Source organism: Lissotriton vulgaris, chromosome 3_2, assembly GCF_964263255.1.
Source record: "Lissotriton vulgaris chromosome 3_2, aLisVul1.2, whole genome shotgun sequence".
Taxonomy (NCBI): Eukaryota; Metazoa; Chordata; class Amphibia; order Caudata; family Salamandridae; genus Lissotriton; species Lissotriton vulgaris.
In genome coordinates this window covers 183,877,143-183,903,010 of record NC_141690.1, presented here as the reverse complement: position 1 = coordinate 183,903,010, position 25,868 = coordinate 183,877,143, and the positions used below count along the sequence as shown (strand labels likewise).

Genomic DNA, 25,868 nt, shown 5'->3' with positions numbered 1-25,868 from the left:
CCCCCTGTGGCAAAGCCACGTACGTTTCGGTAACCTTTGTGCCAACGCCAGGGATGCAACTACCACGTTATTTACCCACCTGACAGGAATAGGAGCGCGTCATTACAGACTACAGGCGATGCTCCGAGAGATTGCATAACAACGGCGTGCCACTTGTGTGTGTTACCAGCAGTGTCTTGTTGGTGGGTGTATTGATGAGTTTGGAAATTGTAGAAGTTACGTTAAAAAAAATTGATTAGCCTGAAAAAATATTTGTTCGTTAAGATTTCATAAGAGTTTAATCGAGCATGTTATGTGTTTAAGTATCACTATGAAATTGTGACTTTACGTTGTATAATTAAAGTTCTCTGATGTATCAGAAAGTCATGGACGAGACTTTTGTTAAGGAAAATTGTGGTTTTCTACTAACATTTTTAGAATAAAGCAAACAAATCTCCAGTTTAAGACCACAACTTAAATCTTCTGAAATTGACCAAATATTTTGAGCTAACTCCTCACTCCCAGAATGCAAGACTTTTGAGCTCACATGTGATGTCACAGATGACCACACCATTGGCACCGCCCAAGATACTACATCAGCAAAACTGCAACAACATTGTCAGTTTACAGATAATCCTGCATCGGATCCATACATAATAAACACGTGTGTCATTGAAGTGAAACATATTGTAAATAGCAATTTTATCGTGGAAGAATGGGCGCATCACCTTCATTCACATGTAAATGGTCACACAACGGGTATATTGTCTGTAGCTTCATTTGTAACCCCAGTGTTGTCATGCACAGTGCCTGACGTCATTTGTGTGGTCCCGGGGGGGTTGGGGGGGGGGGGGGGCCTGGGGCACTAGGGAGTGAAAAAAAAGCTTATCTAGCTAAAGAATTACAGTAGTTTTTAGGTTTGGCTTGACCTATTTATATGCCAACGCTTAATGCTAGTAATACGAGCTGTGCTCTGCGAAGTGAAAGTGTTATTGTGGGCTTTGAGGTCAGTTGGATGAAAGGTTTTTGCCTCTCGTCCTTATTTTCTATATCGTATCTGCTGGTTTACTGGTATGCTGGAAATAAAGGGTGGGGGGGTCAACAGGGGAAAAGTTTAATGACCACGGTAGCTCAAACCCCTTTTATCAACTGAGTAAACAAACAGGAGGTACCTGGTCAGATTACTTATCAATGAGCTGTGTCGTGCCCGGGAAGACACTACACCAAATTATCCTCACAGTGATAATACTGGGTTAGAAAAAATCCCATCAGCCCACCCTTATTGGTGGAGTGTCGTCATGTGGGATATAGACCATGAACCAAGATTTTCTCCCAATGCACCTAGTAATGATGCAGAGATAGGTTCTGGAAGGTGATATTCTTAACCACAGTATTTCAGAGGTAGGACCAATGGAGTGCAGTGCTAGTGAAAACCAAAATGAAGGTGATTGTAAAATTGGCTCCTGGGACAAAAAATATGTTTATTCAGTATTGTCCAGGGTCAAGAGTAAAAACAACGCCCCATAGTCATAAAAAATGGCTATGTCATGGCGTAGTGCATAGTGGTCAACATGTTTCAGCTGGAGGGACTACTAGTCCGAGCTTTCTTCAGGACCTTAGGATGTTATGCATCTGCACTATGTGAAACAAGAGGTGTAATTAACATTTTGGATAAATCCTACCGGATCTTTGAGCCCAAAGTATTCCCTGGTAGTCATCCAACTGGTCGTGATTTTCCCAGCAATTTGTGGGAGAACGCCTCACCCCACCCGGCACCCACTCGGGAAAGAAGGAGGCCCCGCTCTGTCCGTCGGTTCCCCAATGGCGAGCGTCCAAGTGGGAGCGGGGTTAATTACACCTCTTGTTTCACATAGTGCAGATGCATAACATCCTAAGGTCCTGAAGAAAGCTCGGACTAGTAGTCCCTCCAGCTGAAACATGTTGACCACTATGCACTACGCCATGACATAGCCATTTTTTAAGACTATGGGGCGTTGTTTTTACTCTTGACCCTGGACAATACTGAATAAACATATTTTTTGTCCCAGGAGCCAATTTTACAATCGCCTTCATTTTGGTTTTCACTAGCACTGCACTCCATTGGTCCTACCTCTGAAATACTGTGGTTAAGAATATCACCTTCCAGAACCTATCTCTGCATCATTACTAGGTGCATTGGGAGAAAATCTTGGTTCATGGTCTATATCCCACATGACGACACTCCACCAATAAGGATGGGCTGATGGGATTTTTTCTAACCCAGTATTATCACTGTGAGGATAATTAGGTTTACTGGTATGACCCTAGCAGAAAGCGAGGTCTCCTTGAGAGCTTGCCAATTAACTTGCCTGATCATGGTAGCAAGAAATTCATTTCAGAGTGCTCTCACATCACTTGTCGCATTATAAACACGCATTCACAAAGCCAGTAGGCCTGGCCTTCACCTGCTGTTGTGCTAGATTTTTCTTTTATTTCTTATTGTAAACAGGCGAGAAAAAGGTAACCATGTCCCATCACCTAAACGTAAAAAAAATCATCAATGCAGCTGTTTAATGATGATTTCAAACAACAAGCCTTTCAGTTGAACCATGCATTTTATTATCATTATTTGTGACGTAGATGAGAACAAATCACAGACTCAAGTCGCTGGCAGCATTTCATCAAAAGTATTTTTAAAAAGAGTGCAGGCAAAACAAACAGGCAGTATTTAAAGTTATTTACAAAAAACGAAGCACCCTGTCAACCAACTTTTCAGTGGAAGAGAAAGGAACCAGTTGTAGGCGCATTTGAACAATGTACGCAGGCTTTGTGCAGTCACTCAAAGTGAAGGGAGAGGGTGGGTGGAGAGGGCTGGCACTCTGCCCCAGGCTGTGTGCCTCATGGGAACAGTCAGACTGATTTGCATATGGCCATGTCTGAACTGGGGTGGCAGAGTGGGCAAAGGAACGGTGATGGATTAAACCCAGATCAGTTGACTGGGGGCGAGTGCTTGTATTGTCAACGCTCCGTCCATCATTTCCTTTGGTTTTTCTTTGTTCGCCATAAATTGGCAGGGTATGCTCAAACGTGAGTCCCTTGCTCACTTTGCCACTGGATTCAAGCAAGCCGGGCTGAAGACAGCTGGAATGCCAGAAACCGGTCCTCTGTAGCTTGTTTCCGGTCCAGGGAAGGCATGGCTTGGCAGTTCGGGCTGGACTGTTCCCATGAGGCACAGGGTCAGACTGATTTGCATATGGCCATGTCTGAACTGGGGTGGCAGAGTGGGCTAAAGAACGGTGATGGATTAAACCCAGATCAGTTGACTGGGGGTGAGTGCTTGTATTGTCAACGCTCCGTCCATCATTTCCTTTGGTTTTTCTTTGTTCGCCATAAGTTGGCAGGGTATGCTCAAACGTGAGTCCCTTGCTCACTTTGCCACTGGATTCAAGCAAGCCGGGCTGAAGACAGCTGGAATGCCAGAAACCAGTCCTCTGTAGCTTGTTTCCGGTCCAGGGAAGGCATGGCTTGGCAGTTCGGGGTGGACTGTTCCCATGAGGCACAGGGTCAGACTGATTTGCATATGGCCATGTCTGAACTGGGGTGGCAGAATGGGCTAAAGAACGGTGATGGATTAAACCCAGATCAGTTGACTGGGGGTGAGTGCTTGTATTGTCAAAGCTCCGTCCATCATTTCCTTTGGTTTTTCTTTGCTTGCCTACTGGGAACCACCATCAGTAGTTATGCCCTTACATACGGTAGAAGTGTCATCCTAAACAGTGAGCCCCACTCATATTGTTAAGTCTGGTGGCCGGTCTAATCACCATATTTCATTGGGTTGTAGAGAACAGTATCACTGTGACAGCATTGAAGAGCTTAGTGGGATTGCAGCAAGGGGAAAAAGTGAGACGATGGACGTAGCCTATGATTTCCGAATTCTGTGAACAAAAATAAACAGGGACTTTTTGGACATGTCCTTTATGCTTAGTGTACACTTTGTGTCTGGAATCTCTGATGACCTGCTTCCTTGTGGTGCAGACAGTTCTCGTAACTTATTTTAGTGGTTCATAACATTTTCCTTCTGAGCATTACCAGAGAATATATTCTGTTTATCAAGATCCTTACAGATGTGTCTGTGTCTCGTCTATCTGCAGACTAATGGCGGCCGTAGAACTCTCCTGGCCTATTCCCATGAAGGCCATTGGAGCGCAAAACCTGCTAACCATGCCTGGGGGAGTCACAATATCCGGCTACCTGCACAAGAAAGGAGGAACGCAAATCCAGCTCTTAAGATGTAAGTTAAGAAAGTGGTGTGTCTTTTATTGTCCTTAATATAGCAGACATGTTCTGAGGTATCAATGTACGACGGACATTCTGGGGATATTTGCCTTCTTTCCTAGACTGGTGTGGTCATTGCATTGTCCTATCACACTAGGAAAGGCGTGATTTCTGTTGAATTTCCTCTATTGTTAGAAAGTATAAGAAATAACACAATTGACAAAACATCCCAAATCTGAGAACTGTCAGATTTTTCAAGCAGTGATAATTTACCCAAATTCATGTTGATAACCATCCCCATCCTAGAGTGTAGGTCACAGGGATCATAAGAAATCTCTGTTTACGTTTCTAAGAAGGAATGTTGATAGACTGTAGTAAATAAATAGAGTCCTTGAAGGTACTTCAAAACTCGGATCATTATCTTGAGACCTGAATCAATTTTCCATGCCTATAAGAAGCAGTTGATGGAAATCCTTGCGATCGACCCTTTCAATAATTTCCTCGATCACATACTTCACTGCAGTGTTTCCCACTGTGTCATGTTTACAGAGATATGTGGAGCTGTACCAGTGTCTTTCCTGCGGGCCTTCCCTCTGTGCGGTTTGTTCACTGGTACTATCCGGCAAACTTGACCTTCCTTTTTGCCACCATCCAAATGAGACATTCCCGAATGCAGAATAGAATGCATGTCAGTTTTTGTGATTTTTTTGGGGGGACGTGTCTGTTTTTTTACCAAATGATAGGACAGCGTCAGCGTCTAGCTACACTAATATTGCCATTTATTCCTTGCTGACATCTGCATCTTAGTCTGTTTCTGGAGGCTTTATTGGTGCAATTAGTCGCTGGTCATATGGAGCTGTACTTCCTGGTGTCATCTTCTGTGTTAGTGGTGCCTTGGGTGCATCCCAGAGCTGTGTGATGGTGAGACGATTAACAACATCGGGTGGGGACTTCAGCAGGCAAGGCAGTCTTATAGTATTCCGATGGTGGAGGATTCTGCGGTGCTAGACTCTCAGAAGTTTGTGGTGTTGTCGTGTCATACCTGGAATCAGGAACACTGCTGGGTTCCGGATTCAAAGGATGACAGTTACGACCCAGGCTTCACGTATAGACTGGTTTTCTGTACCGTCCAATAAATCATCTTTACTCTGCATTGCTGTCCTCGGAATTACCTTCATTTCACTGGCGACGATTGGGCAAGAACTTTTGAATAAGCCTGGAGTCCCTACCTGCATCGTTGTTTTTTGTTGGATGCGGAGGATCACGAACTGTCCATGAAAGCTGTCGGGAACTGTCGGCGCTGTGTCACAGATCATAACAGAATCAAACAGGTGAAATCGCCACGGTTTTGTGCCCATCTGTGACTGATATTTTCTATTTTGGGCATTTTCTGGAGTCGAATGTTGGTGTTTTGAAACTACGCAGGTCTTGTAGTTCAAGCCTGTGCGCATGCGCGTGACGTCACAACGTTTTATCACGCATTTTGACGCATGGCGGCCATCTTTTGGGACATAATTCAATGAAATGCAATGAGAACGTGATAATATCACGTGTTTAGCCTTTCATCGATCGTTTAGAAGTTTTGCATTTGGTATTAAAACTGCGAGAAAGTTTGGTATTGCCTTATAATTTAAAAAAAAAAAAAAAAAGGAAAACGACCCAATTCAATAAGGAACACTACAATTCTCCTACTAATTTATTTTAGGTTTTTGCTTTATCAAAATGGAAAGTTTTTCAGTTCTACCAAATCCAGGTGAACCTATTCTTGAATGGAAAAGATGGTAAGAAGGTTTTCATGCTTACATTGAAGCTATTGGTGGAGATGACTACACCGATAAACGGAAACTAGCTATTTTAAAACACTGTTTAGGTGCTGAAGGAAGACATGTCTTAAGTCATTTACCTTTGTCTGCAGGTAGTGTAACATCTTCTGAAGAAGTGATAGATGTTTTCGAGGAAGCGATCAAACAGTTGGATAAACAATATATTAAGAAAGTCAACGTCGTAGTTGCCCGTCATAAATTCTTGAGTAGAGGTCAATTACCAAGTGAATCTGTTAACTCATTTATGAATGACTTGAGAGTTTTGGCATCTAAGTGCAATTATTCAACCTTTCATGATCAAATGTTGCGTGATCAAATGGTCCACAAAATTGCTGATGTCAAACTTCAAGGAAAACTTTTAGACACTGAGGATCTGACTTTAGACAAAGCGTTAGATATCGCACATCGTTTTGAGAACATGAAACTGGGTGTGAAAGAACTTGCAGAAAGAAATATTGCTGAAGTCAATATTGTAAAGAAATCTAACTTTGAGGAAAGAACTTCATTTAGAAACAGAAACCAACCATTCCAAGAGAGGAGAGAATATGCATGTTTCAAATGTGGTAGTCCGGATCACCTAGCGAATGACAGAAAATGTCCGGCAATTGGACAAGTATGCAGATATTGCAAATTGAAAGGTCATTTTAGTAAAATGTGTAAAAATAAGAACAAGTTTAAAAGTAAGGGTTTTGTTAAAAAAAAGTTCTGATGAGCATGTTAATGAAATTGATGATGATTACTTAGAAGAAGAATTTCTTTTTGCAGTGTATGAAGTTAATCCGTGTGATAAAGAGTCCCCATATTGCACTGTAAATGTTGGAGGGAAGGATATCAGTGTTATGGCAGACTCTGGGGCAAAACGTACTCTCATCGGCGAGGAATGGGTGAAAGAGTTTCCGGGTTTAAAATTATCTCCTCCAGACATAAAGTTACTTGGGTATGGGAAGAAACCCATTGAAATTCTTGGTTTTTTTACAACATCCCTAAGTTTCAAGGGTAAAACCATTAATTCCAAGGTTTATGTGGCAAAAGATGGCTCTTGTTTATTGGGATGGCCTCAACAGAGGGACTTAATGATAAAATTGGATCCCAATCATCCTGGACAAGTGCTTGGTTATTCTGACCTGGTCATGAGTGTAGAGTCTGATCTCGGTTCTAAGTGTGAAAAGAAGTTTCCTTCTGTTTTTTCTACATCTGCATTAGGTCTCTTAAAAAACTTTGAACATAAAATCATTCTTAGGGAAGATGCTGTACCAAAAGTCCATAAAGTTAGGAATGTCCCTTTACATTTAAGAGATGCTGTAAAGTCTGAACTCAAAAGATTATGTGATTTAGATGTCATTGAGGAGATAGAATCTTCTGTTTGGTTGTCCCCAGTCGTTGTCGCTCACAAGCCCAACGGCAAAGTGAGACTTTGTGTGGATTTAAGAGATTTAAACGGGAACGTATGGGTGGATAGACATCCGTTGCCTAATATTAATGAAATGTTCACAAAATTGAAGGGGGCATCCATTTTTTCTACATTAGACCTGTCTAATGCTTATCACCAGATAGCGTTACACAAGGACAGTAAGCATTTGACGTCTTTCATCACTTCAGAAGGTGCTTTCAGGTACAAAAGGATACCTTTTGGTCTAATATCAGCATCTTCTGTCTTTCAAAGAGTGATGCACAACCTTTTTAAGGATTTCGATAATGTCTTGTACTTCCAGGACGACATTTTGATCTTTGCATCTAATCCATCTGATCATTCTGAAATTTTGTATAAGGTATTATGTGTGTTGCAAGATAGTGGTCTCACACTCATAAAAGAAAAATGTAAATTTGGTGTGTCTTCTGTTGACTATTTGGGACATACTATTAGTAAGGAGGGCATTTCCCCGAAAATGAATTTAGTCAAGGCCATTGAATTTGCTCCAGACCCTGTGAATAAAGATCAGCTCAGGTCTTTCTTGGGGCTTGCCGAATATTACTCCAAATTTATTCCCCTGTTCTCTGATAAGACTGCAAGCATGAGGAACTTGATGAAAAAAAATGTTCAATTTCTTTGGGATGAAAATTGCAAAAAAGAGTTCATGTTGTTGAAGCAAAACATTGCATCTGCACCTGCTTTAGCAACATTTAATACTGCACATTGTTCATTTATCATAACTGATGCAAGTAATGTGGGTATTGGTGCAGTTTTAACTCCATCGCTGCTAAGCGTTTTCCCCCCCGGTGCTGGGATCCCACATTTACCATTGTTCATGACGAGCTCAGCTCGTTATGAGTGTATGGAGGTGTACATCATGACGAGCTGAGCTCGTCATGAGCGTCCAAGGGGTTAATGCAGCGTCAAAAGGGTCAAATGGTAACAATTGGATTCGCATCAAGACCTTTAAGGGATGCTGAGTGCAAATATTCTACTTTAGAAAAGGAAGCTCTTGCTTGCTGGTGGGGTATAGAGTATTTCCGCAAGTATATGTACAGTACTGTTTTTAAACTCTGGTCCGACCATCGTCCTTTAGTGGATTTATTTACTACGAAAGGTTGTGGAAAAGCGACTTCAAGGATTGCTAGATGGCAATACAAGCTTCAGGATTTTCATTTTAAAGTGGAGTATATCCCTGGTGTTAGGAATGTGTTAGCCGACTGTTTATCTAGATTGCCTGTGCCTGATGACAATATTGTTGAAGAAGACAAGGATGATGATATTCTTCCTTTCTTTCACGTTGCTGAAGAGTTGTCTGTGGTTGAAGGAGTATTGTTTAGGGGTCTGCAATTAGTGGTGCCTCGTGAATTACAACCTAAAATTTTAGAAATGGCTCATTAGGGGCATCCTGGAATGACATCTATGAAAAGGAGGATTAGAAGTGAATTCTGGTGGCCAGGGATGGATAAGTGCATAGAACGGCATGTCAGAGACTGTATGGATTGCTGTTTGAGTGATAAGTCTCAAAAGCATATTGCATATGAACGATTTCCCATTTCTAGACCTTCACGGGTTTGGGAAAGTGTATCATTGGATATTGCTGGTCCTTTGTCATTTAACAAGGGTGTGATGTATGATATAATCTTGATAGATCAGTTGTCTCAGTGGCCTGAGGTAAAAATGGTTTCTAACATAACATCTAGTGTGGTGATCAAGTTTTTAAATGAAGTGTTTGAAAGGGAGAGTTTTCCAGAGTCTATTACTACTGACAATGGTGTGCAATTTGTTTCCCAGGAGATGAAGGAGTTTTTGGAGCATCATGGTATTAAACATAAACGTGTGTCGGTTTATTATATCAAAAGTAATAGCATTATTGAGAGGTGGATCAGGGTGTTTAAGGAAGGCCTTCAATTAGCCTTGCTGAATGGTAGAGATTGTAAACAGACAATTAGTGAAGTCCTGTGGTGTTACAGAAACACACCTAGGAGTATGGGTGATCTTTCTCCTTTTGAGAAGATGAGAGGGAGGAGGAGTGGCTCCAACATGAGTCAGCCTTGGATGAGAATGCTTGGTACAGGAAGGGCCGTTGAGGTTGATCGTGCTCTATGTAGTGATTCTTCCCAGTTCTGTGTCAATGATTGGGTCCGTGTTAAGAAGTGTAGATATGTCAAGTCTGGTGAGTCACGGTATTCTGGTCCTTTGATGGTCACGCGTGTTGGAAGACAGGTTGTTGAGCTTTCAGATGGTAACGTGTGGAGTTTGTCTAAAGTGGTAAAGGTTCCTAGGTGGTTGTGGCCCAAGGAGGTGTCCCCAGAGTCTAGAGTTCCGTCCGGCTTAAAGTCTTCCAATGGTGCTAGCAATTGTAGGAAATTCTCTGGTTCTACAACCCTTCACAGTGTTCCTGAAAGCAAGTCTTCCTGTTCTTCTGATGACTCTGTGCCTGTCCAACGAGCACAGAGGAAATGTCATGTCCCTGTGTGGTCTAAAGACTATCAACTTTACAGGTGATCTGATTTGTGTAATATGCAATTTGTTCTCCAGTTATTCATACTTATGTCTTTTCTTTTCAGAATTCATATTGTATATTGTTTAATTGTTCTTGTTCTTTATCTATTGCTTAAGTCGCTCTATTTCCCTTTACGAAGGGGAATGTGTGGTGTTGTCGTGTCATACCTGGAATCGGGAACACTGCTGGGTTCCGGATTCCATGGATGACAGTTACGACCCAGGCTTCACATATAGACTGGTTTTCTGTACCGTCCAATAAATCATCTTTACTCTGCATTGCTGTCCTCGGAATTACCTTCATTTCAAAGTTCATTCAGAGTTGTGACGTTTCTGCTCCTGAAAGTGGCTGTTGTGCATTTTGAGTCATTGGTGATAGTAACTGCAACCTTGTTAGGCTCTTGTGGGTAAGGGGCGGGTATTGTGCCTGCACTGTTGAAGATGGGCTTTACATGTGATGGTTCTATGTAAGACTGGCATGCGCAAAGACATGGAAGTTCAGATCTCCTGTTTTTTGAACAGCCAGTAGTTGTCTTTTTTTCACCTGTGCCTTTTAATGGTATTCATTTGAAGACTGGGGGATGTGTATGTGTGTGAGTACACGTACAGGTGTTATTATTGTCCAGTGCAAACGAGTAATCATGTTGGAATTTGTGGCTGCAGCCAGGGCTGTTGTTGGTGCGGTTATGGGAAGGCAGAGGATGTATATAATCTGGAGATACTTTAAATGCTGGTACATCAGTAGACTGTGAGTGTGCAGAGGTATTTGTAGGGGAGGTGCATTTGTGCTTGCACCATACTGAGAGAGACTAGTGTCTAGTGTCTCCTATTTCGTTGTGGACAATCATGGCAAGTGGAGTAGTTTCCCATTTTATCTTGTATGTTTTACATTTAAATGTATTCTTCATACCAAAATGAGTATGTTGTATTCATTAAACATCATCATGACCTTCAGTCCTGGGCCATGTGTGGGTTATATGTCTAGTAGCTGACGTAGAAGTTGAGGTTGTGGCAACAAACACGTCCTCAATCAATCAATACATTTGTAAAGTGCACTACTCACCTGTGAGGGTCTCAAAACGCTAGGGGGGAGGGGTGCTGCTACTGCTCAAATAGCCAGGTCTTGAGTATCCTCCTGAAGGTTAGTAGGTCCTGGGTCTGCCATAGGAGGATGGGTAGGGTGTTCCAGGTCTTAGCGGCGAGGAGGGAGAACGATCTACCGCCGGTGGTCGCTCTTCAGATGCAGAGGACGGTGGCGAGGGCGGCAGATCGTAGCTGGCGGTTCTGGGTGTAGAAGGTGAGTTGTCTGTTGAGGTATGCCGGTCCGGTGGTGTGGCTTGCCATGTGTGCGTGGGTGAGGAGCTTGAAGGTGATCCTCTTCTTGACGGGATGCCAGTGCAGGACTTTCAGGTGGGATGTGATGTGGCTGTGGCGAGGAATGTCGAGGATCAGGTGTGCAAAGGTGTTCTGTATGCGTTGTAGTCGTTCCAGGAGTTTGGTCGAGGCTCCTGCGTAGAGGGCGTTTCCATAGTCCAGCCTGCTGCTGATGAGGGCCTGGGTGACCGTTCTTGTTTCGGTGTGGATCCACCTGTAGATCTTGCGGAGCATGCGGAGGGTGTTGAAGGAGGAGGATGAGACGGCGTTGATTTGCTTGGTCATGGAGCGTGTTGAGTCAAGGATGAACACCAGGTTGTGTGCGTGGTCGGTGGGTGTCGGTGCTGCTCCCAGTGAGTCGTCCCAGGCTGAGGGGGTGGAACCGAGGATGAAGACCTCCATCTGGTCCGAGTTCAGCTTCAGATGGCTGTTCTTCATCCACTTGGCGACTGCCTTCATTCCTTTGTTGGAGGTTGGTTTTGGCGGTGAAGGGGTCCTTAGTCAGGGAGAGTATCAGCTGGGTGTTGTCGTCGTAAGAGATGATGTGGAGGTCATGACGTGGGCGAGCGGTGCAATGTAGATGTTGAACAGTGTCGGACTGAGGGATGTTCCTTGGGGTACTCCGCAGATGATCTCGGAGCCTACGGAACGGAAAGAGGGGGAAGCGAACCCTCTGGTTTCCGCCGGAGAGAAAGGAAGATATCTATCCCAGATCCTTGTCTCGGATCCCTGCGTTGTGGAGGTATGTGCGTAGGGTGGGGTGACCGACCGTGTTGAAGGTGGCTAATAGGTCCAGGAGGATGAGGGCCACGGTTTCGCCGTTGTCCAGCAGGGCCCTGATGTCATCAGTGGCGGCGATGAGGGCAGTTTCGGTACTGTGGTTGCAGCGGAACCCAGACTGGGATGGGTCCAGGATGTTCTTCTCCTTGAGGTAGCGGGTTAGTTGTCCGTTGATGGTCTTCTCGATGACCTTTGCCAGTAACGGGAGCAGGGAGATGAACCGGAAGTTCTTGAGGTCCTTCGGGTCCGCCTTGGGTTTCTTGAGTAAGGCGTTGATTTCAGCGTGCTTCCAGCTCTCCGGGAAGGTCGCATCTCGAAGAGACATTGATAGCCTTGCTGAGGTGGGGTGCGATGGTGGTGCTAGCTTTGTTGAAGATGTGGTATGGGCATGGGTCTGACGGAGAGCTGGAGTGGTTGGTGTTCATGATTTTGATGGGTTGTCGTCGTTTGTTGGTCCAGGTGAGCAGGGGATCGATGTGGGTGGTGGTCGTGGGATCTGAGGTGCCGGTGGTTGTTGGGCGGCCAGGTAGGTGAAGCTGTCGTGGATGTCTGCGATCCTGCGATGGAAGAAAGTGGCAATGGAGTTGCATAGGTCTTGTGAGGGTGGGGTGTCGTCGTTGTTGAAGCTGGGGTTGGAGAGTTCCTTCACGATGTTGAAAAGCTCTTTGCTGTTATGCGCTTTGTTGTTGAGGCGGTCCTTGAAGGAGGCCCTTTTGGCAGATCTGATGAGGTGATGATGTCTGCGGCTGGCGTTCTTGTGGGCTGCGTAGCTGTCCGGTGTTTGTTCGCGGTGCCATTTCTTCTCTAGTTTTCGGCAGGTTTGCTTGAAGGCCTGGAGGTCCGCGGTGAACCAGCTGGCTTTCTTGTTAGTGAGTCTATTGGAGGGTTTCTTGATTGGGGAAGGGTGTTGGCGCAGTCATCGATCCTTCACCTAAGGTTGTGGGCGGCGGTGTCGGCGGCAGTGGGGTCGGCGGGCGTGGGTGGTGTTTATCCGGTCTTCGGTGACTTTACTCCAGCTGCGGCGGGAAAACTGTTGAGTGCGGTGGTGCGAGGTGGGTTTCTGGAAGGTGAAGTGGATGCAGCGATGTTCGGTCCAGGGGAGTTCGGTGGTGTGGGAGCTTGCGGAGAAGATGGGGTCAAGCGTGTGGCCGGTGGAGTGGGTGGGTGTTGTGACAAGTTGTCTGAGTCCGAGGTTGTCAATCAGGGTGGTGAAGTTGGTGTCGTTGTTGTTCTCGAGGTGGAAGTTCAGGTCTCCGAGGAGGATGTAGTCAGTGGAGTCAAGGGCGTGCGTGCTGACGAAGTCGGCGATGGAGTCGCTGAACTGAGGCCGGTGTCTGGGGGGTCTGTAGACGAGAGTTCCTCTGAGAGTGGTGTTGGGGTCGTTGTGGATCTGGAAGTGCAGGTGTTCAGTGGTGTTGAAGGTGTCGTCGGTGCTGGTCGAGACCCTGAGGGTGTTCTTGTGGACGATGGCGATTCCACCTCCTGCTCCGTTGGTGCGGTCCCTGCGTGTGATCTTGTAGCCATCCGGGATGGCTATGGCGATGTCGGGTGCCTCAAAGGGCTGTGGATGAAGTCCATATATTTTTATTTTGTACATGCAGTGTGGCATAACTGTCGGGTGAATCATATTTGTTTTAACTTTTGTTTGGTTGGCGCAGCATTCTTTTATTTGTGCCTGTGTGTTGAATGTCTATTTGTAGTTCTGCCACCTGACCAGTGTAAGGAGGACCACTCAATCTACAGGAGCCGGAAATGGGCGGCTTACGACCCCCTCAATGAACTCTTTGTTGTTGGGAGTGTGGTCAACAAGTGATAGGAGAAATTTGTCTTCGTCCTTCTCAGGGTTTTCAGGTTGTGCTGTACCAGGGTGCAATTGTGACCATCCCTCATTGCTGGACATCTTTCCACGAACTCTCTTAAGCAGTGCCATGTTTTTGTGCCTATCGCAGTCAACACTGGGGGCCCGACATGCATGTGCAAAAGTCCAGCATGTCCCCTCACTCAACACTCCTTCCAACAGGTTGGGCATGTTTCAATTGTGTAAGCCTCAGAACCGCCTTTCTCACATGTAGTTCTTCTGGTGAATCCCTTCCTGTTTTCAGGAATCCATATCGGGCCCCTTCAGTGCTTTACAGTCTCATCCCCCACCTCCAATGGGCATTTATTGACTTCATCTTGGAAGTTGTGGCATGTGAGAGCTTGAACAAGTGATCCACAATCAATATGGTTTCCAAGCTGTTGCGAGGTTCACCTAGACTATCGTCTCAACAGAGACAGCTTTCACCCAAGACTGATATTAATAATAATGCCACTTGTAGAGCGCAACAGCTACCTCAAACGAGAGGTGTCCTAGCGCTTAGCGGTATGTGTAGCTGAGGATCAGCCCCACAGTGGAGTTAGCCTTGGCTAAAGCGCCAAGTCGTCAAGGTTTACCTGCCCTGACTTTTTAGTATTGCTCATCATCCATGTAGCTGCTTTCTAATCCCTCAGATGTGTCTGAAAATTGTACGTACTTACCCTCTCTTTGCTGTGCTCAGCGTAAAAGGAACCACTCATAATCTGTATTCATTGAGGTTTTAAGTGTGCCTGAAGCTTCGACCCCCATACCATCATCATATTCATCACCAGTATCGGGCAGGTTCCAGAAAAGTTTATAAAGCTCCTGCTCAGCACACTGTAAAAGAAGGGACCTCGTCAATGTCGGTCTTATGCAACACTTTGACATAGTTAAGCCTACCAAGCTAGACATTCCTCTAGGGAGTAGTAGATTACATCTGCCCCAACTTTCTTAAAGGGCAGCAGAAAGTTAACAAACACAGACATGGACTGCATTGCTGCTTTGGCGTCACCAGTCTTCCCAAGTACCATGCGTCAGGCGTTACACTGACACATTTCAGTGTGGTAATCCGCATTACCGCGCTGAAATGCATTGTCACGCATATCTATTGTGACTTGTGTCTCAGCTGTCACTCAAGCACAAAGTGTGGCAGCTAGCAGTGCGCCACGCCCCCAGTGTTGTACAGTACGCGTGCTGTGCTCCCGCAGGCTTGGGGCTCGCACTGCGAGGTAAGGTACTACTGGCAGCCTCACAACTCACTCAACTGCACTAGTGCTTCATGATTTATTATTGTGATCATTCCTCGTGGTGCATCTCTTACCGATAGCCTGACATCATGATCCAATGACTAGAATGCCGGGCCCAGTCAGGTTGTGCTACATTGTGGCACCCCGGGGTACGTCACATCCTGCTGCTGGAGCGCGGAGTTTTGAGGAAGGTGCACCTCCGTGCTGACCGTTTTGCTGGTGGTGCCGCAAATTGAATGATGGCGCCGTTCAGAACGCTGCTGCAGGCACCTCGCACCTACCCAGGCTGTTGCTGTGCCTGTAGCTCAGTTGTTAATTTATCCCCCGCCAAAATTATTGCAGCCGCCTTGACTATTTCTAAATAATTAAGCAATTTCGGCCTCATTCAGACTTTAGCTACCGAGTTGCCAAGCAACTGGGGTTTCAAGGACCGCTGACCCTGCAGCCAGGTACCCAACGTAGACTTCACCTATCAAACAACGTGAGTACTTTCATTGACTTTTTTCAGTGTTCCCTAAACTACTGTGCCACGGCAGTCGCAGTGGAGGTTCAGTTGGCTTTTTCACTAGAACCCCAGAGCAAAGGAGGTTTCACGCAGGGCTTTGTTTAGTTGAGGCTATAGAGCCAGTGTTCCAAACACACTGGGACTTTTCTCCCCGGGCATGCTTTCTTTTGCAGTTTTTAGGTCGAGCAGACCTACCCTCAATGCGTGAGCATTGAAGGTGTCTGCTTCAGACCTATTGTGGCCCGTATTTAGGAATGTGGACAGCTACCAGACGCGCGCTTTGACGAGGTCAGATTTCACCTCGGGAGCGAGCGTCTGATAGCTGCGCATGCGCAAAGCCCTTGCTCACACACAGACACAGGCAGCCCCCACCCCTCTGCATGCACGCACGCACGCACGCACACACACACAGGCGCGTGCATGCACACGCAGGCATACGGCACACATACAGGCACACATACAGGCACACTATCCCCTACCTGGCATTCTCTCTCAATCACACACAGTCACGCATGCGCACACACATTCCCTCGCGCGCACACGCGCGCACACACTCCCCCCCTCCCTCCCTCCCTCCTTCCCCCTCCCTCCCCCTCCCTCCCCCCCTCCCCCTCCCTCCCTCCCTCCCCCTCCCTCCCTCCCTCCCCCTCCCTCCCACCCTCTCACTCCCTCCTTCCCCCCCTCCCTCCCTCCCCCTCTCCCTCCCTCCCTCCCTCCCCCTCTCCCTCCCTCCCCCTCCCTCCTCCTCCCTCCCTTCTCCCTCCCCCAGGCATACACACAGGCACGCACGCACTTCACATCAGCCCTGGGCCCCACTCACCGACTGCGCTCTTCCGGCGGGGCTCCTCACGGCGCGTCTCGTCATCTAAATCGGGGCTCCCTCAGGTCAGAGGAGCCCCGCAACAGGCGCCACACTCCTCCTTCTCCCCGGCCCCCTCCTGGGGACCCGGGCTACCCCGGACGGCAGGGCGCTCCATGCGCCGCCAGCTCGCGGACCTCGGGAGGCGGGACTTCCGGTCGGCCGCGAGCGGATTGGGCGGCCGGCCGGCCAAGAGCTTCCGGGTCGCCGCGGGCAGCACGGCGGCGCTGAAAGGCTGACCTATATCTCTCTGGATGTAATGTGCAAACGTATGCAAAATGAACCTCTGTCTACCTGTGTTACCATATAAAAGCCGGACCTCTTGTTTATGAAAAGTTGAAATGCTTTTTTTCTCGATTGGCCTCCCTGGCCCGACGAAAAATCATTTGATTGGTTGCTGAGCTTTAGCCAATCGCAGAGGTGAGGGATAATTTCAAAGATACTAACAGTGAAAACGGACAGAGGCCTGGCACGATCAGCCGCCATCTTTATAAATGAAACCGAGCCCTCGGATTGAAAGGAAAAATTGTTCAGCTATCAATAGAGCGTGATACCGTACGTTCGTATTGCGCACATCTGAGCCGTCAACCATTATATCAAAAACACTTATCTTTATGTGTCTAGTATATATGAATAATTAACATCATAACATTGCACCTTTTTCCCATAATAATCACTCTTAAGACAAAAATAAAGATTTTTTCACTATAGATTTAATTTCTTTGACAAATAATGGGTGTTAGGTGCCATATATTTTGCCTTATCTCGTGCAATTGGGCCCTAGTTTTGTTGTCCATCTTCTATGTTTCGGTAATGATGACCCGGCAAATGATTCCCAGAATGCACTGGGCGTATTTTATGTGTATAAATCCGCGAGAAATTGGAGCGGCCGTGTGCTGAGCGGTGAGATGGTTGAATGGGTTTGTGAGTGTGTGTGGCTGTGCATGAGAGGTGATTCTGTGTGTGGGAGAACTGTGTGTTTGAGCTCCCGCTCAGCACTCATTACACATTAATCTTATTTGACCGGCTGGGTTCTCCGCTGCCGGCCTCGGGCTGGGATGAGAAGACTTCCTCGGTCGCTAGCCCCGTTGTTGGGCCCTGTGCGCAGAGGCTTTCAAATCAGGCAGCGGATCCCGTCCTCCGGGGCTCAGACATAATGATTCGATCAGATATACTAGGCTGGGGGTGCGAGGCTTCGGCCCAGAGCACCGAACTCGCCCATGAGTATTCAGCGATCCTGATCTGAGCTCCGAAGAAAAGCGGACCTGCTTCCTAGATGTTTCTTTTGGGGAGTTTGATGGTTACGTTAGCATTCGAGAGGACTTGATGTTACAGGATCTTTAATGTGGCAGGGTGAAGGTTGTCTGTGTAGGCATTGTCGGTTGAGAAAGTAATCTCGGCATACTTTTCATGACGACACTTGTTTTGTAATGTTTAGGTGCCGCTGTACACAGCGGAGCTTTTCGCTGTGCCGCGATTATATTTCACTGGACACTGCTAAGCTTTTCCCTCAGTGGAATGGGTGCCACAAGTTGGAAATCCCATGCTCCAGAAAGCAGGTATTATGTGTGAATTACCGTGCCGCAGAGGCCGCAGGTCACAGTGCTTTCGGACTAGCAAAGCAATGCCGGACTTATGGGCAGGATGTGTGAGTACAATGTTGGGTCATAAATCACATCTTTGAATGAAACATTTTTTTAAAGGTTTTGAAGATATCAGAAAGTACTCCGGGATCTGATGCAATGTATGCAGAAGCTAAAAGAAAGATACACCAGACTCTGTTTACGTCATCCACTGTTTGTGTTTTAGAAGCTTATGAATAGTGCAAAATGATTTTCAATGTCTTCGTGATAGGAATATACCTGTACATTACTGGTGCATGCAGATGCTCTTATTTAAAGATAACAAGACTGGAAATAATTGAAATCAAAACAGCATGCACTCAACCGTTGCATAGAAAAATACTATACATTTGTGAGGGAGAATCATCTTTGCTGCACATGTTCAAAATGTCTGTGACAGCTCTGATGGCCATTCAATGCCACATGAAAGTTTCATGTACAGGCCCATGCCCCTGACAAATATCCGAAGTAGGAACAGTTATTCTCACTCCTTAAAGGCAATTCATTTAATGAGGTGCCATTCAAAAGAGCTGTGAAACTGGCTTGTAGGTGTTACCTTCAGTTCATACAATCAGGTGCAAAGCAACGCAGGTAGAGCACAGAACCCCAAGGAACAAGAGAAAATATGAGGTTAAATGTGGGATTCTGTGACCAGTTCTGAAGACCCTATTTCAAAAATGATAAAGACACATTTAAAATCGTCCTAGGAAAGTCTACCGGTGCTTTTCTGAGGAAGAAGAGTGGTCAGGTGTACATGCACTTGATGCAGAATTCGAAAAATTTTAAAATCTGATTTACTGTTTGGAAAAGTAGAACCTCATCTTATCTTACCACCCCTGGCTGTTTATCACTGCCCTAGTTCCCTCCCTACCATTTGCCAAGAATCGGCCCCTAAGTCTCTCCTATTCTCATTTTGCACCGTGAACCATGTTATTTTGTGCATTCTCTTTTTAATTCCTTAATGATGACACACAGATCTTTTTCTCTGTATCCCCCACCTCCAAAAGAAACTCTTGGATTGCCTTGTAGCAATTAAACACTGGACAGATCAAAATCAAAATTCTTGTCTTCTCCGATCATGTGCTTATTCCTCAACTCCCAATTATATTTGTAATTCCCGATAAGGCCCGCATACTCTGTGTACAATGGTTGACCTCGTTCACACAAGTCCATCTAACCTTCTTTGCCAAACTTCCCAGATTCAAATTTCTTAGCACCTCCTTTTCATGAAAGTAAACGACTAATGATGCGCAAAGAAGGCTCATGTGACACCAGGCTACCAGATCTGCCACAGTACTCTTTCTCCACTAGAATATTGTTCATTCGCTCCAGAGACAGGCCCAAGCCAAACTAGATGACCCTTTGCCAACACACTAACTACACATTTATGGCACACACACACACACACACTGTGCTGCCTCACGCACACACTGCGCTGCCTCACGCACACACTGCGCTGCCTCACACACACACTGCGCTGCTTCACGCACACACTGCGCTGCTTCACGCACACACTGCGCTGCCTCACACACACACTGCGCTGCCTCACACACACACTGCGCTGCCTCACACACACTGCACTGCCACATAATTACACTGCACTCAATGCAACATACACTACAAATACAGCTCAGTGCCGCATAATTACACACCACATAAATACACTCTACTGAATGCAACCCACACTCCACACAATACCACTCAGTGCCACATAATTACATGCTACATAATTACACTGCGCTCAATGCAACATACACTCCAAATACCACTCAGTGCCACATATTTACACGCCGCATAATTACACTGCACTCAATCCGACATACACTCCAAATACCACTCAGTGCCACATAATTACACAGCACATAATTACACTACACTGAATGCAACATACACTCCAAATACCACTCAGTGCCATATAATTACACAGCACATATTTACACTGCACTCCATGCACCATACACTCCAAATACCACTGAGTGCCACACAATACACACCACATAATTACATTGCACTCAATGCAACATTCACTCCAAATACCACTCAGTGCCACATAATTACTCTACTGAATACAACATACACTCCCCATATTACCACTCAATGCCACATAATTACACGCCATATAATTACTATTCTCAATGCAACGTAAATACACTCCACATAATACCACTCAGTGCCATATAATTACACACCTCATACTTACACTACTCAATGCAACTTAAAAACACTCCATCTATCGCACTCACTCACTCTATCTATCGCCATCACTCTATCGATCTTTTGCCCTCCCTCTATCTATCTATCGCCCTCCCTTTATCTATCTATCGCCCTCCCTCTATCTATCTATCGCTTCGCCACAGCATCACTCAGCACCACCACAACATCACTCATGGGAAATACAACATCACTAGGCGCTACCATAGCATCACTGAACGCCACAGCATCACTCATCACCACCACAACATCACTCAGCACCACCACAGCATCAATCTGTGCAACGATTCAACAACTGGTTCAAATATGTTCTCTCAATGTTTCAAGCTTTATTACAAATGTCACAAAAAGATGTTAATATTTCTCTTCTGTTCTTGGATTTTCGTCACAATAAAATACAATTAACATAATCTTCCCAAAAATTATTTACAAAAGTTTAAGCTATTGCCATTATAAATGGCAATATCTTTTATTTAAGTATTAAATATAAAAAATTTAAAAGCCATTGTTATTTGTAATATCAATACATCTAAGTCACGTAAATACAACACATATTGCATTACAAATGCTATAGGTGTCACATTTGCGAAAGTTAAAACTATTAGCATTGTAAATGACAAAGCTATTAAGTTGTCTATTTTCAAAACTAACACATAAATAAAAACTGTGTAATTTACAATACCAATAGCTCAAACTTTCCTAATGCGAGACCTATTGCATTGCAAATGCTTGTTATATCGAGCGAACGCGACCCAATCCTATTGGAGGGCTTTACTTGCTCCACAGTTACATTACAAGGACACATTCATTTTTTTGCTGGGCCCGTGTAAATTAACTGATTTGCCCAGAATCATAGGATTTTGAGCGGGCTTCGCTGAGACTCGAACCTGGCTCCCAGTGCCAAAGTCCGCAGCCATTGATAATTTTTCCATGCCCAGCCCAACCAATTTAATAGGTTGATAAATATCCGGCAATGTTCTGCATCGTCAATGCAGAAAAAAACCACAGCAGATTTGGTTTTCCTTCTTATGCAATGCCATGCCAAATTGTTGCAGCTGACGGCCCACATCCCTCCGGCAAGGCTTTTATGACTGTGGAGCAACTAGATTCAGCATCCAACACACCGATGTACCCAACCTCTGAATTAGGAGGGGCGGGACTGGGGGGTGCTGAGAGGTAGACAGATTTTATAGCCATCGGTTTTCGGTGGGTGTCCTTTTACCTGCCATCTTTAAATGCCGGCTTTCTGCTGTTTGGAGTCCTCCTCTATTTGCACCATAGGCAAGCAATCACCAGTCAGTTCCACGGAGCTCCTCAAATGCCACTTCAGGTTACAAGGGTTCTAGGTTAGTGCGTTTCCATTCCTGGTCCTTTGCTGCAGTTAACGCCTTCGAGTTTCTAGTTGCTCAGATGGGTGTAATTTCTGATAATTCTATGTTTTCCTTGTCTTCATTGCTTGATTGTGCTCGCGAGAAAGTGTCACTCACAGAAGTGCAAATGTCACTTATAAAAACACTAAATTATGAAAATGTCACATACAGCAGTCTGAAACCTTGGCAACTATCAATGCGTCACAAGTTCTTGTAGACCATTGCATAATATGCACAGGAGCATACTGCTCGAATTCAGAATACTTGTGTTCATTCAAAGCTTCCCAGGTCCCTGCACTAAGCAGAACTTGCTGAAGCCATGTGACGGGTACGGCTAAATTTAAGGTTCAGGAGAAGACAGTTGTAAAGGGAGATGAGGGTAAATTTAGGATTTAGGTATGGGTAGTAGTAAATGAAAAAAGAGTGGGGTTTAGGGGGGTTCCCCCCAAAAAATGAATATAATTAATTATGGGTGGGTAGTGGTAAAGAAAGTTTAAGAGAAATACATTTTAAAAAGGGTAGCTTGAGTACCTCCCCCCAATAATTTCATATGAATATCTGTGTTTTACTTGTTTTTAATATTTACCATGTGTGGAAAAGGCATGCGTTTTAGCGTCATAGAACCGTATTTTACCGCATGGTCCGTATTTTAATGTCCTAGGCGACACAAAAATTTGGAAAATCTCATAACGTGTGTATTTTTCCCCTTATCCGTACATACAACTTAAATAACAAAATAAACTACTTTAAAATGTGTTTTCGATCTGTACCGATGATTAAAGTATAAGAAGGCAAAAATGGCCGTGTGAAAAATGAAAAACGAAAACTGTATTTAACTTTTTAATTTAGGCTTTTCGGAAATTTAATAGGTTGATAAATATCCGGCAATTTTCTCTGGAAAGGGGGAGGCCTGGCAGCACCGGGTGTAAAATCTTTGAGCATAAGCGTCTTATAAACTTGAATTCCCCCTCCTGCCGCATAAGTTCTCCACGAAACAGTCTGACGAGTGCTGCAGGGTATTTGGTCTCTTTCAGACCAACGGCGTAAAAACCAAGTTCAAGCAGAAACGAAGCAGACCGGACAGGATCCTTACAGTGAGAGGCTCGTCGGATAATTCCTTCATTACAATGTCAAGTTTGCGAACTGTGTCAGCGATTCGTGAGGCACACCTCCCGCCCCCTCTATCCTGGGGCCAGGGCCCAGCGCGCACAGTATAAGACACGAAGGAACGCATGCGGGGCGGGGCTTCCTCTTCATAAACATGCATGGTAGGTAGCGCACCCAGCGGGCCCCTTCGGAAGGAGCACCGTGGATCTGACTGAACTCCGAACATACGAAGTGAAGCGCTTTGTTGGTTTGCGTGGCGCGCTCTTCACTTTGCGATCCTTTCACAGAGCGGGCCCTCGCGCCACCAGTGCTTTACTGGCACGCGCAGTCCGCGCCTGACCCAGCCATGAAGGGGCCGTGATGGTGAAAGCAGTGTCTTTGAATCGGAAGTCCTCACAGCCCCCAGTTTCAATAACCTTAATATACCGTATAAGTAGCAAATCGCATGACATCGCAGAAGCAGCAGGGAATTCACCTGCAGTGCTAGCAGCTAAGCACTGTATTAGCAGAGGAAGTCAGAGAGGCCTTGTTAAAACAGAATCACGGGGTGCATAACATTACAGATGCGGCATTTATCCAGTATTGGGGTAACTTTCATAGATTCACATACTTAGAATCATCCCCACCGACGAGGTGGGAGTCTCGCGGTACAATAAAATATATACATTATAGTAATAATTACATTACACCATAGGCTATAGTAGATAGCAAAGTCACCACACTAGCTTATCTTAGTCCTTTTGCAAAAAGAGCCAAACTTGGATGCCAGCCAATCAGGCATCAGCCCCTCCTAGAATCTTCCCCACAGAGAGGCAAACCCTCAGATTTTCTACAGCACCTCGTGTGTTAGGGAGTCTCCCTGAGATCTGCTCAGTTTTTTTTCCTCTAGCTTTACTTCTTTGAAGAAAGAATGTCTGATTCTAAGAAGAGCTTGACTTTGGCCTGTTCTTCATGTGGTAAGAAGAGACCACACTTTGAGGACCCACCTAAGGAATGTATCTATTGTCTCTACCCAGCACACAAGGTCAAGGACTGCAGGATTTGTAGAACCTTCCCTGCCAAGAACTTGAAGGATAGAGAGGGTCGTCAGCTAGTTTGGTTGGAAAAGTTGAAGGCATCATCTGAAGTGGTTTCTCAAGGAGAAGAAAGTGTCAGTTCTCAAGAGTCCACCCCTGTGACCAAGAAGAGGGATAGATCTGGAGATCCTCCTGAGAAGCTAAGTAAGACCTTGAAATCATCCTCTTCTGAAGTGGCTTTTTTCGTCCTCAAAAATAGAGAAGGTCTCTTCTGAGGTAAAATCAAGAGATAAGGTGAAGGTTTCTCAGAAAACAACCTCAAAATCTCTTCAAGATCCTTCGTCGATGAGTAGAACATCTTGGTCGACGAGAAATCACCACAGAAGGTGAGTGGATATTCATCGTCGAAGAAAAGTATACAGTCGACAAGATCCCTGTCCGCGGCATCGACGACGAGTGTCCATACGCATTCGACGACTCACAAGTCGATGCCAGCTTTGTCGTCAACGATGCCTCCACCGTCTTCGACAGTTATCCCGTCGATGAGTATCCCGTCGACTACGCTTCATGTTCCGTCGACGAGCCCACCGTTGACGGCGCTACCGTCGACGATGATATAGTCGACGAGCCTGCCGTCGACAATACTACCGTCGACGATCTCCCCGTCGACGAGTCCACCGTCGACGACGAGTCCACCGTCGACGACAACTTCAACAATGACTTCGAGGACCACATCGTCGACTGTCTTTTCCGTCGACAACGACTGTGATCACAGTATCGGCGATGCCGCCTGTTACAGCCATTACAGCAGAATATGAATCACTATCAACATATATTGCTGCCGCCTTGAAGCGAGAAAGACCTTCACCTTTACAATTTACGCCTATTTTGAGCTCTAAATGTTTCGCTTATTTCTCCTTTGCCTCAAAGCCATTACTTGGAGGAATCAGAAGATGATGATGACCCCTACGGACAGGCACATGATCCGTCACAACTAAGGATAAAATATCAAGACGATGAAGAAGAAGAATATTATGAGCCATGTGAGTCTCTAAGGGAGCCTCAAGAAGTTTTCCATCAAGAGCCAGTGGTACAAATGCCTGCTTCCTTGCTTCAAGATCTGACGGCAATGCTGAAGGACTACAATAGTCGTTTTCCTCCAGATTCACCTCCACAACAACCTTCTCCTGTACAAATGCAACCGGTGACTCCTGCAACCCCAGTTTCTGAGCCCCAGGAGACGTTGCCTTCACGCCTACTTCAGGATGATGATGGGGACACGGTACCTGAGGATGGAGAAATTCAAAATTCGCCCACTACCGTAGACGAATGGGATGAATATCTAATTCCGGCTCCAGCTCAGCCGATCCCTCCAGCTGCAGATTGTCCTCCTGAGAACATAAGAGGATTCCATGCCATTATGGAAAGAGCTTCTACCAGGTTTCATCTAAACATGCCGGTACAGAAGACAGAGTGCTTCTTATACGATTTTAAAGACCAAATCATGAAATCTACTCTCTCTATTCCCATAATTGATCACATATGGAAAGGGGGAATAAAAATTATGACAACTCCATTCTCTGTTCCGGCAATCCTCCCTAGGATTGACAAAAAGTACAAAGCGCCGGAGGATGTACCAGCCTGTCTTTCAGGTCACCCTAAAGCTGACTCTGTTATTTCTCAGGCAGCGCAAAGAAAATCAAGGAACCCCTCGGCTCCAATAACAGCTCCTCCTGACTAGGATGGAAGGCGTCTGGACAATATAGGCAAACGATTTACCACAATGGCGGGTGCTACTGTTCGAGCTACAAATTGTTTAGCGATTCTCAGCAAATATGACCGTCAACTGTGGTCAGATATCTCGCCCTATATAGAAGATCTGCCAGATGATAAGAGAATGGAGGCAAGGAAAATTCTCATGGAGGGTGAAAGAGCCGCTTCCGAGATCATTGATATCTCAATGGATAT

The 25,868-nt window shown here is 45.5% G+C and overlaps 1 protein-coding gene and 1 non-coding gene across 9 annotated transcripts in view; both read left to right on the top strand.

The window, feature by feature from the left end:
- Window positions 1-25,868, top strand: part of SH3BP2 (SH3 domain binding protein 2) — a 404,675-nt gene that overhangs the window by 308,361 nt on the left and 70,446 nt on the right. For all 8 annotated transcript variants that reach the window (XM_086964182.1, XM_086964179.1, XM_086964181.1 and 5 more), the window contains one exon: window positions 4,110-4,249. In XM_086964182.1, the coding sequence (XP_086820308.1) occupies window positions 4,114-4,249 (136 nt within the window). In that variant the 5' untranslated portion in view covers window positions 4,110-4,113. The remainder of the gene's footprint in view (window positions 1-4,109; window positions 4,250-25,868) is intronic.
- Window positions 17,452-17,820, top strand: LOC147725491 (small Cajal body-specific RNA 2). Its single transcript, XR_015309853.1, has one exon.